The 14,313-nt window shown below is 53.5% G+C and overlaps 1 protein-coding gene across 5 annotated transcripts in view; it reads left to right on the plus strand.

The window, feature by feature from the left end:
• IFT140 (intraflagellar transport 140) overlaps positions 1-14,313 on the plus strand; it is a 101,868-nt gene that overhangs the window by 39,533 nt on the left and 48,022 nt on the right. For 4 of the 5 annotated variants that reach the window (XM_055243124.2, XM_063618400.1, XM_055243126.2 and 1 more), the window contains 5 exons: positions 1,081-1,198; positions 3,749-3,879; positions 5,874-6,039; positions 8,018-8,149; positions 11,992-12,191. In XM_055243124.2, coding sequence (XP_055099099.1) covers positions 1,081-1,198; positions 3,749-3,879; positions 5,874-6,039; positions 8,018-8,149; positions 11,992-12,191 — 747 coding nt within the window. The remainder of the gene's footprint in view (positions 1-1,080; positions 1,199-3,748; positions 3,880-5,873; positions 6,040-8,017; positions 8,150-11,991; positions 12,192-14,313) is intronic. The other variant, XM_063618402.1, reaches the window with a different exon arrangement.

Genomic DNA, 14,313 nt, shown 5'->3' on the forward strand with positions numbered 1-14,313 from the left:
GAAAGAAGCTTGAATTATATCCCAAAGTAAAAAAATGACTATGTATGACTCCGAATGATATGAGTAAGTCAATAAATAGGGGAGAAGAGACAGATGTCCCATAGAAAAGAATTTCACGGCCAAGCACGGTGGCTCACGCCTGTAATCCCAGCACTTTGGGAGGCTGAGGCGGGCGGATCACGAGGTCAAGGAGATAGAGACCATCCTAGCTAACACGGTGAAACGCCGTCTCTACTAAAAATACAAAAATAAATCAGCGGGGCGTGGTGGCGGGCGCCTGTAGTCCCAGCTACTCGGGAGGCTGAGGCAGGAGAATGGCGTGAACCCAGGAGGCGGAGCTTGCCATGAGCCGAGATTGCACCACTGCACTCCAGCCTGGACGACAGAGCGAGACTCCGTTTCAAAAAAAAAAACAAGCTACCACTACATAGTTTGTATTGATTATGTCAGCAACAAACTAGAAACAGCTAAATGTCACTGGCAGGGGACGAGTTAAATAGCTCAGTGTCCCTACAATGGGAAACTGTGAAGCTGTCACAGCAGGTGATGAAGCAGTCCCCACGTGCTATGAAAAATCGCGGAAACAGAGCATAAGGCACAAACTCCAGGTATAGAACGGCATACAGCAGCGTTGTTTTGGTTTTTTTCGTTTTTTGTTTTTGAGATGGAGTCTCATGCTGTCGCCCAGGCTGGAGTACGGTGGCATGATCTCGGTTCACTGCAACCTCCACCTCCTGGGTTCAACCCTCAAGTAATCTGCCTGCCTCAGCCTCCCAAAGTGCTGGGATTACAGGCATGAGCCAGCACGCCTGGCCTAGAACAGCACTTTTAATAAGCCGCTTGAACGAGAGGAAGGGAACGAAGCGCTCGCATTCGTCTTTGTTCGTAAGAGTACCTGAGGTGGAAGAACTCACCCTGTGTTTTGCGTTTGCGCCACCTCATGATGCACATGTGCCACCCAGGGTGAGAAGCAGCCGAGGAGCTGTGCAGCACTCAGCCGGTGAACAGAGGTTTCAGGGTGGGCGGAGAATCGGGAACTGGGCCTCTGGCGGGCACTGAGGTCCCTCTTCCTCCATGCAGAGAGGCCAAAGCACACTGCAGCTGCAGGAACCTGGCGGAGCTGGTCCCCGGGGCGGGGGGCATCGCTTCTCTGCGGTGCAGCAGCAGCGGGAGCACTGTCAGCATCCTCCCCAGCAAGGTGAGGCCCCCCCTCGTCCACTCGCCCACTCCGCCTCCTCACCTCTGTCCTCCCAGGCCGGGCCTCCTGCCTGCCCGTGCCTCTCCTCCTGCACAGGTCTTCCTGTCCTGTGTTCTGTTCAGCTCCACCCTCCTTCCCCTCCTCTCCCCGGGTCTCTCCTTTCCGCCTTCTCCGGGAACCTCCCCAGCATGGTCCTGCCCCAGCCTCTATTCCTCCCAGACCTGCCACCTTCTGTCCCCTGCCTTTCTCCAAATCTTCCTTCATCAAAACAGTCGTTTCCTTGTCAGAGAGTTGCTCGCTTCCTCTTCATCCCTGCCTTCTTCATCCCACTCAGTTTTCTTTGGCATGAGAGGAGGCACAGGACTGTTGGAGAGCCCTCAGGCGTCCCGCTCAGAGAGGCAGCGTGATGTTGGTATGCTGAGGGCCGGCGGCAGCCACATGGAAGGGTCTGGCAGGGGTGGCAGGGCATGGCAGCGCTGTGTGGAGCTGGTTGGTTCCTTCCCTTCCGCTGGTGCCAGTTCCCTTGTTCATTCGCTCGTTCAAGGGCTGTGACTGGTCTCCTGCCGTGGGCCAGATGCTTTGCTAGGCACCATGGACACAGAGGGGCTCAGGTGAGCACAAGGACCCCGCCCACTGCCTGTGGATGAGCAGGGGAGGAGGCATGTGTGCTTGGAGGGTGTGGAACTGCACAGCGTTGCGCTGCTGTGGAGCTCGGGCCAGACCTGCTGAGGGGGTGATGGCCCAGCCAAGGTTGGGGGAGAATGAGCAGGTGAGGACTGGTGGGGACAGCAGAGGGCAGAGGCCGGCATCGGCAAAGCCTGTCCTCATCGAGGGTCTGCACTTGTGGTGAAGGGCAGGGCTGAGGCTGACGCAGGTGGGAGCTGACTTTCACCTCAGGGCAGAAGGATGAGGGTAACGTCAATATCATCTTTCTAGAGGGTTCTTTCTAGAAGATAGATCAAGGGGTCGGTGGGTGCAGATGCCTACTTGGTCCCTGTGGCAGCCACTGGAGGGCTCGAGCAGCCGCAGTGGGGCTTGACGATGGACTGGCTGAGGGGTAGGGCAGGACAGGGCTGCAGAAGGCGTTTTTAACCCTTGCAGCCAGGTGGGAAAGGAAACCAGGTGAGGAGACGTTTGCAGTGAAGGTGGATGAGCAGAAGGGCAGGTGCCTGGGAGGCAGCCAGTGGGCAGTCCCACACCTGGTCAGAAGGGAGGGCCAGGGCTGCAGGCGGAGCTCAAGGGACAGGCGAGAGGATGTCCCCAAGGAGGAAAAACGGCGGCCACTGTGGCCCTGAGAACCCAGATGGGGCCTGGGAAGCCAGATGAGCAGGTGCCGCCAGGGAGGTGGGGCCACTGGGAAAAGGAGGCAGCCAGGAGCCTCAAAACGGTCGAGGGTGCATTCTGAGGGGGTTAACACTGACAGGAAGACCCAAAAGAGAAAGCACAGGGTCCCAGAGGTGCCATGGGGGAGAGCATGGGGCTGGGGAGGAGACAGGGGCTGGAGCAAGGGGCCCACTTGACCATGGCAGAAGGAAACAGTGGAAAAGTTCAGCTGTAATAAAGGAGTTTCCGCTGAGAACGGTTGTCCCGCACCTGCAATCCCAGCTGCTGGGAGGCTAAGGTGGGAGAATCACTTGACCCCCAGGAGTTCGAGACCAGCCTGGGCAACATAGCGAGACCTCATCTCTACAAAAAATATTTAAAAATTAGCTGGGCACAGTGGCATGTGCCTGTAGTCCCAGCTACTTGGGAGGCTGAGGCAGGAGGATCTCTCGAGCCCAGGAATTCGAGGCTGCAGTGAACCGTGATCTCGCCACTGCACTCCAGCCTGGGTGACAGAGTGAGACCCTGTCTCAGAAAAAAAGGAAATTCATTTTTACTCGCCTGTGGGAGATTCAGTTTATCAGAATCCAGATTCCTTTTTGTTCCCTTGGTTAACTACTTCAGGTTACTATTGAGAGCAACTGGACACAATTTCTTAGAATTCGTTTTCAGTTCTCTGAAAATATAAAGTAATTCAAAACCTGTTTCAATGGGACAAAAGGAAGTTAATGTTCCAATTTCGAATGCTGGGCTGGGCATGGTGGCTGTGCCTGTGATCCCAACACTTTGGGAGGCCGAAGTGGGTGGACTGCGTCAGTCCGGGAGTATAAGACCAGCCTGGGCAACATGGTGAAACCTTGTCTCTACTAAAAAATAAGAAAATAAAAAAACTAGTGGAGCATGGTGGCATGTGCCTGTAACCCCAGCTACTCAGAAGGCTGAGGTGGGAGGATCACCTCAGCCCCAGAGGTGGAGGCTGCAGTGAGCTAAGATCGCACCACTACACTCCATCCTGGGCAACAGAGCGAGACCCTGTCTCAAAAAACACCAAAACCAACAAATTGTGAATGTTGAAAGCATGCTAGTCCTTGGAAGCTGAGCGGCCTGTGGACTTGGTGACACTGGGTGTGTTTCTCTTGACATGTGCTGCGTCAGCCCCCTAGCACAGCCCACAAACCCCCTGGTCTGGGCAGGCGCCGTGAGCTTTCTGGTTTTCTCTTCTCCTAGGCTGACAACAGCCCCGATTCCAAAATCTGCTTCTACGATGTTGAAATGGACACAGTGACCATCTTTGACTTCAAGACTGGACAAATTGATCGGAGAGAGACGCTGTCCTTTAATGAGCAAGAGACTAATAAGTAAGATTGTGATTCAGGAGGATTTTGTTGGAAAAAATGATGTTCAGTTACTTCTCAGCTTCTGGGCGGGTTGTTGCTAAATTAACGCGCCAGACTGCAAAGGCCCCAGCAGGCAGCCATAGGAAAAAGAAAGAGGAAAACAGAAGCACACTCTGGCAGTGGGCAGATTTGAGTTCTTAGTCTCTGTCCTTCAGGTGGAAGGTTCTGGAGTTAGCTGAGTGGAAACTGGAACTTCTGGAAGGGTTCTGGCCGGGAGTCTGTAGAAGTGGCTCATGAGTCACTGCAGAGAGAGAAATGTGGTGACCTCAGACCCATCCACGTCTCTGATGTTGGGGGGCATTTGCCTGTTTAAAGAAGGTACTTCTAGGGAGAATAATCGTCTGTCTTCACTATATCTGGAGTTCCTTCTGCGACTGAGTGCGCGTTTGGAGAACTTTGAGTGCTGTTGATAGTTCACTCACCGTTCATGGTTGATTCTGCATAAAGTGAGGCACAAAAGCAAAGTGGGCCCCGGAGCTGAGCCTGCCTAGCCTGCGTGAGCCAGGCCTGCAGGGCAGGAAAGCAGGACAGGCGCCCTGGGGCCTGCATATGCTCACAGAGGAGCAGAGCAGTTACAAGGCTGGGCTCGGGGGTGGTTTTCTCTCTTTTTTTTCCCTCCTCCATTACTTGACCACCATCAGACACACCCCTTCTATCCAGCCCCCCTGGATTCCCCCTGCCTCTCTCCCACACACCTTCCGCCTCAGATCCAGCTCTGGAACCTTCTTTCACCTGGTGGCCTCATTTCATCCCTCTGCCGGTGACTTCCTGTGGAACTCTCCATTTTCACAGCTCACCGAGTGCAGGCCCCGTTCTCCCACCTCAGACAATGATGCCTGACTCGGCCAAGTGGCAGCTCTCCCCCCGCTGCCACTGTTCTTGGGCCGCTCCTCGAACCTTTCCTCTAGTCCCCACTGCCCATCACCCAGCTTTTCTCATACCAAAATGTCTTTTCATTCATGCTTTTCCCTCTCGACTCTGCGCCTGCCATGCGTGGCTTCCCCTGGGAGCTGTGGGAGCCTCTGAGTTCCTTTCCGCATTCGAATCTTGCCGCCTTCCTTCTGTCCGTTCCCGTCCCATGCCAGGCCGGTCTCACCTCATGGGAACCAGCTTGTGTCCCCGGGCTCTGTGGGCCTCAGAGCCGCCTTGTCCGGAGCATGGCACTCGCCCCTCTGCCCTGCTTTCTGCTCTGCTCTGCACTGGTGTGGAACGTGGCTGTGAGGGCACCTCCATTGTTGGGTGCAGCGGCTTACTAGGGGATCTTCATGTTCTGCAGCACCGGGTCCTGTCCTTCTTCAGCAGCTATGGGTCGTGCTGCCCGGCAGGGTCCCACTCTGCAGCCAGGGTTCGTGACGCCCTGGGGGCAGCGAATGAGGCTCATAGGACTCCTCACCTTGGGCACCTGCTCTCTCTCGAGACCTTGTGTGTCCTCTGCCGGGACATCATTGTGTTTCCCCACAGCATTTTGTTCAGTTCTGGACCCATCCAACACAGAACTTTAGAGATGGGAGGGACCTGGGTCCAAGGGGCAGCACGGCACAGGGACCAGTGGGGACAAGGAACCCGGCATGACCACAGAGCCAAAGCCTCGACCCCGCCCAGCAGGGGGTGCCATCCCACCTCGAGGTTGGCCTGCTGGTCCTGGAGAAGGAAAAGGGTCCCTTTTGCTTTGGGGATTCTTCTGGGCCCCCATAAGCCCTCCAGAATCAAAGCGTCATCTTTCTGTGGTTCTTTCAAAGCGGGCTTTGCTCGGACCCTTAGCCCAGTTGTTAAAATCTGAGAACACGTTCCAGTAGGGCGCATGGCAGTGAGGCCCCAAAGGTTCTCCCAGAGCTGAGCACGTGGACACCGTGGTCTGGGACAGCACCTGGAAGCCTCGGGAATGTGTGTGGGAGGGAGACTGGTAGCAGGAGTGCCCTCCCTTGGGTTGAGACGGGTCTTCCTTTGTCTTTTAGGAGCCACCTCTTTGTGGATGAGGGACTGAAAAATTATGTTCCCGTGAACCACTTCTGGGACCAGAGCGAGCCCCGGCTATTTGTGTGTGAAGCCGTGCAGGAGACGCCGTGCTCCCAGCCTCAGTCTGCAAACGGGCAGCCCCAAGATGGGCGCGCTGGCCCTGCGGTACGCTCTGCCTGTTGTATTTGAGTTTAGACACGCTCAGTGGCCGTTTGCCAGACTTAAGATCTTCATGGGCTGGGCACGGTGGCTCACGCCTGTGATCCCAGCACTGTGGGAGGCCAAGGCGGGAGGGATCGCTTGAGCCTAGGAGTTCGAGACCAGCCTGGGCAACATATTGAGACCTTCATCTCTAAAAAAGAATAATAATAAGAAGAATTAATTGAAAAAATCTTCCTAGCATGGGGTCTGGGAAAGGGGTCCTGAAAATTCGTTCACATGGAGTAGAGCATCTGCCTCATGGCTCCCACTGACGGCAGCATCACTGTAACCTCAGTGCCACCTCTGTGGATTTGCCATTGCTAGGTCTGTTACGGCAGCGTCACTGTAACCTCAATGCCACCTCTATGGATTTGCCATTGCTAGGTCTGTTCTGAGCTATGCACAAAAGCCACGGTGTGCGGTGTCTCCTCTGAGGTTTTTGCCCGTGGGCCTGCTCCACACTTACGGTCTGATTGGCCCTGAATGGCATTTTTTTTGGTTCTCTTGTCTCAACTGCTACATGTGATTCTCTCTCTAGGAAAGAAATCTTTTGTTTGTTTGTTTGTTTTGTTTGTTTGTTTGTTTTGTTTGTTTTTTGAGTATCTCTCTGTTGCCCAGGTTGGAGTGCAGTGGTGCAATCTCGGCTCACTGTAACCTCTGCTTCCCGGGCGGAGTGAGCTGGGATCGCGCCGTTGCACTCCAGCCTGGGCGACAGGCGAGACTCCGTCTCAAAAGAAAAAAAGTTATCTGCAGTCAGTGTTGATACCCTGAGTTCAGAAGCAAATCCACCCTTGGTTCTGAGGCGCTGAGTGGGAGGACATGTCCAGGTGGCATCTCTGCCACCAGAGCTGGGAGAGGAAGACATTGCCAGAGTCCTCACTTCAAGATAGAGGCTGTGGGGGTGACCAGGCAGTCAGGAGAACGGGCGGGGAACCCAGGGAAGATGAAGACGTGGCAGGGCGGTCTCCTGGCAGTTTGATGCTAGCGCTCTTTGTCTGCTCTGTGATGATGCACCCTTGTCTGAACTCATACCAGGTAGCAAGGAAGGGCTTTGTCTTCCCTTCACCTCTTCTGGTTTCCTGTCCAGAGCAGCTGCAGGTATGGGCACATGTTCTGGTGTTGCTTGTTCTGCTTCTGTGCAACAGACCCACAGAGCATGTGGTTTCTGTGCTGCGTGTTCCCTCTTCCTTGAAAGCAGGGTTGGGGCTCTTTGTTGGTAGTGCCACTGTTTATTTTTATTTTATTTTTTTTTTTTTTGAGACAGAGTCTTGCTCTGTCACCCAGGCTGGAGTGCAGTGGCACGATCCCGGCTCACTGCAACCTCTGCCTCCCGGGTTCAAGCGATCCTCCTGCCTCAGCCTCCCGAGTAGCTGGGACTACAGGTGCCCACCACCACGCGTGGCTAATTTTTGTATTTTTAGTAGAGACGGGGTTTCACCACGTTGGCCAGGCTGATCTCAAACTCCTGACCTCGTATTCTGCCCACCTCGGCCTCCCAAAGTGCTGGGATTACAGGCGTGAGCCACTGTGCCCGGCCTGCTAGTGTTGATTTTTAAATCAGGGTAAAGCAGCCAAAGAGGGAGAACTTTTAAACCATGAAAGCTCTTTTGAGTTGCAGTCACCAATTCAGGGTGGGAATGATGAGCCTTTGCTGCAAGAAAATCAAGTCACTTGGGAGAGTCCAGTGGTCGCAAGCTGGACGAGGTGCGTCCTTCCAGTAGGCGTGTTGGTTTTTCCCAAGTGGAGCAGATAAAAGGTGGTGTAATCAAAGCAAAGCACCCGACCCCGCCGTGACGCAGTGCGTGTCGCAGCGGACCCCGCCGTGACGCGGTGTGTGTCGACTCCACCGTGACGCAGTGTGTGTAGCAAAATGGCACTCATACCCCAGAAATTTATGTAAGTTAAAAGAAAAAACAGAAGAGTGCTTTTCTTTCTCTCCTAGGCAGATGTTTTGATCCTGTCCTTCTTCATTTCCGAAGAGCACGGCTTCCTGCTTCATGAGAGCTTCCCCCGGCCTGCCGCCTCCCACAGTCTCCTGGGGATGGAAGTGCCTTATTACTACTTCACAAGAAAGGTACGAAGCCACGACATCCACACAGGTGTCTTCTGATCTCTCCCCTTGCCTGGCTGGCAAGCGTCCCAGGGAGCTGAAATGTGAGTTAGCCCTCGCAGCTCTTCCGGGCTCCCCTCTCCTTAGACAACATCAGCCGTCCAGGCTCACTTGTCACCTGAAATTCCAACAAACACTGCAGCCTGTCTGGGGAAAGTTGGAAGTGGTTTTGCTGTCAGGATAGAGAGAAGTCATGCTGATGAGTGGTGTCTCCAGGTGAAGGAGCTCTCAGTCAGGACTCAGGACTCTGCACCCTTCCCCCTTGCCTTTTCCCTGAATGCTCAACACGTTTTTAGCTTTTCTGTCTTTCTAAAATTCTAGCTGCCTTCTTAAAATCATGCATTTCTATATTCACTGTAGGGATCTTGGGAACTACAAAGAATGAAGTAAAGACCCTAACAGTACAAATCTCCATAATCCCAGCCTGGAGGCGGCCACCGTGGGCAGGCTGGTGGCTCCTTTCAGTAGTGTTCTGGCTTCTGGACACCTGTCCGTGTGTGACTCATGCATGGATGTGTTTTTAAATTACTGAGAGAATGGGATCGTCATCAGTACACACACCCCAATAGTTCTTTTGAACAAGTTATTTACTTCTCTGCGACTTGGTCCACATGTCTCCAAGGTCCCTTTTGGAGCTGAAACGGTCATTCTCTGCTTCTGAAAGGGCGTGCTGATCAAAGGATCTGCAGCTTCTCTGCAGAACAGCAGCCCATGTGTGCCCCATGAGCATTCTGAGACCCGGTGGAGTGCCTGGCTCTGAGAGAGCTGCTCCCCTCGCTTCACTGACCTGTTGTTCTCAGCCTCTGGGAGCATCCCGAGTCACATGTGGGGGTTTTTCAGAGAGGAGCCTGGCTGACCTAAGGCTCAGACTCACGTCCCAGCTGGCGCCGGCCTGTGAGCCCCACAGGGGTTCTGCAGGCGGGAGGCAGGGGGCCACCAGCTTCCACCTTTCGGGACCTAGGATGCCACCAGCTGCTGCTGCTTTTATTTCTGTGAAACATGGAAGCTTCTCTCCTATTAGATACACTCCTTCAGCAAACATGTACAGTCTTCCCTGCCCCTTCCTGTTTACTGTCACATCAGAGGAAGGACTAAACCGTGTAGACTCTGACCTGGATTGCTTTTGGATTTCCACATACAGTGGCTTATCAATGTTAAGAATGAACTCTGTACTTTTCTAATTTTCTTCAGTAAGCCTATGCTACTTTTATAACCCAAGGTGGGTCAAGGCAGCATTTAAACTGGAACAGAGGGAGCATAGACCCCAGAGGGACATTCCGAAAAGGGGAAGGACAGGCAGCCCTGCATGGCCATGAAAGCCAACACAGATGCTACTGCACCGGCAGCCAGCACAGTGGACCGCAGGCGCACCGGCTCCACACACACCCCCGAGCTGGTGTTCACCTTCATGGGACCTGGCGTAAAGGACACGGTGGTGGTGGGGTGGGGCACTGCCTAACTTGTGACAATGACGTGACCAGGTGTGTGCTGGCCTCTGGTCCTCGGGCTCTGCTGGAACCTTGTGTGCCGTGATGAATTAACAGCATTTACACAAACGCGAACCTGGGTGCAGTTGACGGCTGTGTTCCCGGTCACCATGTAGAGCCAGGCTGCACAGCCAGCAGAGGCCGGCATGGTGCTGATTTATGCGTCACACTGGTCCCTGCGGTGGAGGCAGTCTAGCTTCATGAAGACTGGGAAAGCGTCGTGTGATTCGCCAAATCGAGGGCTCCCTGCTCTGTCAATGCTTGTTTCCTTAATTCTCGTATTTTAATAGACAAGTGTCACCAGATTGGCGTTCCTCTGAATTTCATGCTGGCTTTACGTTTCTTACGTGCTTTAATTTCTCTTTTATTTCAGAACTCAAAGCATTAACAATGTTTTACATTATTTCTGTTGAGTTTTTCCCCATTAATTTTGCATGGTGGCATTTGTGTCTTGCATGCACTCATGCATCTGTTCTTTTCTCTCTCGTTTCTCACCTTCCCGCATGCGTCCGCTCCTCATAGTTGTTGTTCCAGAGAGCAGGCGTGTATGACGCAGTCGTAAGTACAGACGCCCGGGTCGTGTGTTGTTTGCTTCACTGGGTTGTTTCCTGAGATCCTTTTCCGCCCTTATTTTCAGTACAATTGTCTGTGCACCGATACTTTCTGCTTAGCTCGTGTGTTCACTTTACCGAGGTCTATTGGAAGCCTGAGACACTCAGTGTCAGCTCTCTTTATTTGAGCAGGACGCCCCTCACCTAGCAAAGCGCATCAGGAGCCTGCCAGCTGTGGTCATGGCTGGGACGTGTGACACAGCAGCTCTTTCCTCTGCTGTGTGGGACACAGGAAGTACTTAGTTTACCTACATTGCGATAGAGGGAGTTTTCGTAACTCAGCTTTTCAAGTCTAGTGAGGACTAGCCATGACGTCTTTTGTCTGTTAACACTGCCCTTGTTCACATTTTCAAATGGCTTGGCCTAGTTTCTCCGAGGTATGAGGGTGGATCCGGGTCCAGCAGCTCTTGGGACCCTGCCCCTGCACCGTGTGTCTGGCCAACCGTGACGTGGGATAGACAGTCCCTCCCTCACAGAGCTGTGAGCAGGACATGGTGAATAATGAGAATTCCCATTCACACGGCGAACTGGGTACCCATTCGGTCCACACCAAGCTGACATTGTTATCAGAGGTCAGGGCGCTTCCTTGCAGTTTATTAAACCAGAGCAGGCAGGAATTCCCTGTTGTTTTTGTGCGTGGACGTTTTCTGACAGTTTCCACTCAATGCAGAAGCAGTCCAAACCCTTCAGCACTCAGCACCCTGCAGATGGGCCCCAGTCACATCCAAGCTCAGGCCCTCCACTCCATCGCCTCTCTGCGGAGCCTCAGGGCCTTTGCTTATGCTCTGCACTGTGCCAAGAAGGGTCTCCCCATCACAACTGGGTCTAACAAATCCCCCAGATTCCTTTGAGACCCAGGCCAAGTGCCATCTCGCCCATGAGGCCTACTCACCGGGGCCGCAGGTCAGCTTCTGCGGGAGCAGTGAGCTGATGGGGGCGGAGCTGGGGAGGCAGGTGGCTGGAGTCACCCTTCAGGAAGTCAGAATAGCAGATACAAGACCAGGGAAGCCTGACACAACAAGGCTGCATCGTGATCGTTTCACACAGGGGAGTGCGTGTGCTCTCAGAGAAACGGGACCCAGGTGAGGGGCAGGGCTAGAGCCCAGAGAGAGCGTGCAGAGCCCCTGCCCCACAGAGGAAGGGACCCATGATTAAAGACGAGGCAAGCAGTTGGAGGGGCTCGTGGAGGGGCAGTGGTCCCTTGGGAGCACCGATTTCCAGGAACTGGGTATAAGAAGATGCTGCCCAGGCGAGGATGGGGCTCCAGCAAGCCATAGCAGTGTGCTTCCATGCTGGGCCCACAGCCGCGTCCCTCCCTGTGCCATGCAGGGCCTCACTGCCTAGGCTGAGGGCTCTCCCGAAAAACACCTGTAAGGGTACACAGCCAGTCCAGGTTATTGTTTTGGAAAATTCTACCTGAAATCATGCTCCTGTTACTTAATTTTAAGAGAGTTTAAAAAACAAATTCATGCACGGGCAGCCTTTGCTTACCCATTATCTGAAGCCAGAGCCAAAAGCTCTGACCATTGCCAGTGACCCTAAAGGTTTTCAGTGCATCTGGCAGGGACTGGGCCTGTTGCTAAATATCTGTGTCTGTCTGCAGAGGGATTTCTCCCTGACAATGGAGCTAAATCTAGAGGAGGAGATCTGGGTGAGGGCTTCAGCTCTACGTATCAATTAACAAACACGTGGGTCCTTTGTCATTTAGCCCGAAGAAGCAGACAGAGAAGACGAGGTAGAGCCTGGGTGCCACCACATCCCTCAGATGGTGTCCAGGAGACCCCTGCGAGACTTCGTGGGGCTGGAGGACTGCGACAAGGCCACCCGGGACGCCATGCTCCACTTCAGCTTCTTCGTCACCATCGGAGACTTGGACGAAGCCTTCAAATCCATCAAGCTCATCAAAAGGTGAGGATCCCGACCACTGGCATGTCGGGAGATAGCGCGCGCTCACGGCTCTTTCCTTCCTCCGTGTCTTCCTTCTTGGTTCGCCTGTTGAAGTAGTTAGCTCCTCATGACTGCGCCATGGTGTATTTCATGGGCTTACCACTCGATGAAATGCTGCCCAGTTTGCAGGTGCCACGTGGGAAGCTCTCAGCCTTTGTGGCGCTGGGAGCCTCTCGGGCTGTTTAGTTCCTTCCTAGTGGAAAGTTCTGCCGTTCCTAAACATCTGTACTACCCATCCCTCTGGGAATAATTGCTCCCAAACAGAAGTTTCAACAAGTAAACACTAAAAACAGCCAGGTGGAAACACAATTAAAATTGCTCTAAAAGAGGTTGTCAATCGAGGGCTGTCTGCAAGCACCTTCTTCTCCATTCCTGAGAGAATCTAGAAATTCTTTCATCTTCACAAGAGCATTTCACAGATTTTAATGTCCAAAGGGTAGAAAATCGAAGAATGAAACTAAAGAGGTGAAAGGAGGGTGTGGCCTTAGGTTGCCTGGAGCGAGCCCTCCCTCAACGTGCAGTGATGATGCCTGTCACACAGGTGTCTGAGAGGGTGCAGGACCCCGGCCCACTGTCGTCCTTCTGAAGCAGCATGGCCAATCCTTCATTCCCCATGCCGGGCCTTCCACACTAGCTGTGCAGATGAGCTCTTTCCGGTTTGCACATGCACCAGACAGGCTGAGCAGCACCGCCTGGCCCTCCTGGATTACTTTGACTTAATATAAAGGTAGTCGCAGACCATAATTGACCCTGTGGCCAGTTTAAACCTTCAATGTGGCTGGGCGGGGTGGCTCACGCCTTTAATCCCAGCACTTTGGGAGGCTGAGGTGGGTGGATCACCTGAGGTCAGGAGTTCGAGACCAGCCTGACCAACATGGAGAAACCCCATCTCTACTAAAAATACAAAAACTAGCCAGGCAGTTGTGGTGCGTTCCTGAAGTCCCAGCTACTCAGAAGGCTGAGGTGGGAGAACTGCTTGAACCCGGGAGGTGGAGGTTGCCGTGAGCCAAGATCACACCACTGCACTCCAGCCTGGGTGACAGAGTGAGACTCTGTCCAAAAGAAAACAAAACAAAACAAAAAACCAATTATTTTCAGCCTATGATTGGAAATAAAAAATTCCTTGTCAGAAAAAAGTTGAGCAGGGGAAGATAAAAGCCAACTGTCTGTGCTAGTGTGTACCGTGGACGTGAATCTGGTATTTCTATGCTGTGTGCTGAGTGTGTCATAGACAGTCAGTCCGTAAATGCTTTCCAGTCTTTAGCAGTTGAAGACCAATTCCTGGAGCAATACGGGCCTCAAAATCCAAACTGATCCCCTCAACTCGCTAGAAGGCCAGAAGCAGCCAAACTAAACATTTATATTAGCAGCGGGTGGCCTGACGGCCCGGCCCCGACTGTACACATCACAGCAGTTTCTCCTTCCGGCCGATGCCAGCAGGGCATGGGGCCAGGCAGTGCCTCACCCAGGCAGAGGAGGCCCCAGGCCAGGCCTACCAGGACTGTGGTTGCAGCCCTGGTTGTAGTGTGACCAGGCAGCCTTGGGTTCTGGGTTCTGCCGGGGTGGAGGTGTGTGGGCCGGTTTTGACCCCTCAGATGCAGATGTCAGATGTTTTCTGCCCAACTCGAGGACTTACGGCTTGTTCCTCTCTTAACAGATTTAGGACACGGGGTTGTTTGGACCCAGTGCAGCATCATGCAGGCATTTTGTAGCCCACCAAGCATTTTGCTAAAGATAGGCCGAAGGTTTTTTGTTTTTGTTTTTTGTTTTGAGACGGAGTCTTGCTCTGTCACCCAGGCTGGAGTGCAATGGCGCAGTCTCGGCTCACTGTAACCTCCGCCTCCCGGGTTCAAGCGATTTTCCTGCCTCAGCCTCCCGAGTAGCTGGGACTACAGGCACCTGCCACCACGCCTGGCTAATTTTTTTTCATATTTTTAGTAGAGACAGGGTTTCACTATGTTGGCCAGGCTGGTCTCGAACTCCTGACCTCATGATCCGTCCGCCTTGGCCTCCCAAAGTGCTGGGATTACAGGTGTGAGCCATCGCGCCTGGCCTGGCTAAAGGTTTTTAAGCAATTAGACTT

Source organism: Symphalangus syndactylus, chromosome 14 (assembly GCF_028878055.3).
Source record: "Symphalangus syndactylus isolate Jambi chromosome 14, NHGRI_mSymSyn1-v2.1_pri, whole genome shotgun sequence".
NCBI classification, from domain to species: domain Eukaryota; kingdom Metazoa; phylum Chordata; class Mammalia; order Primates; family Hylobatidae; genus Symphalangus; species Symphalangus syndactylus.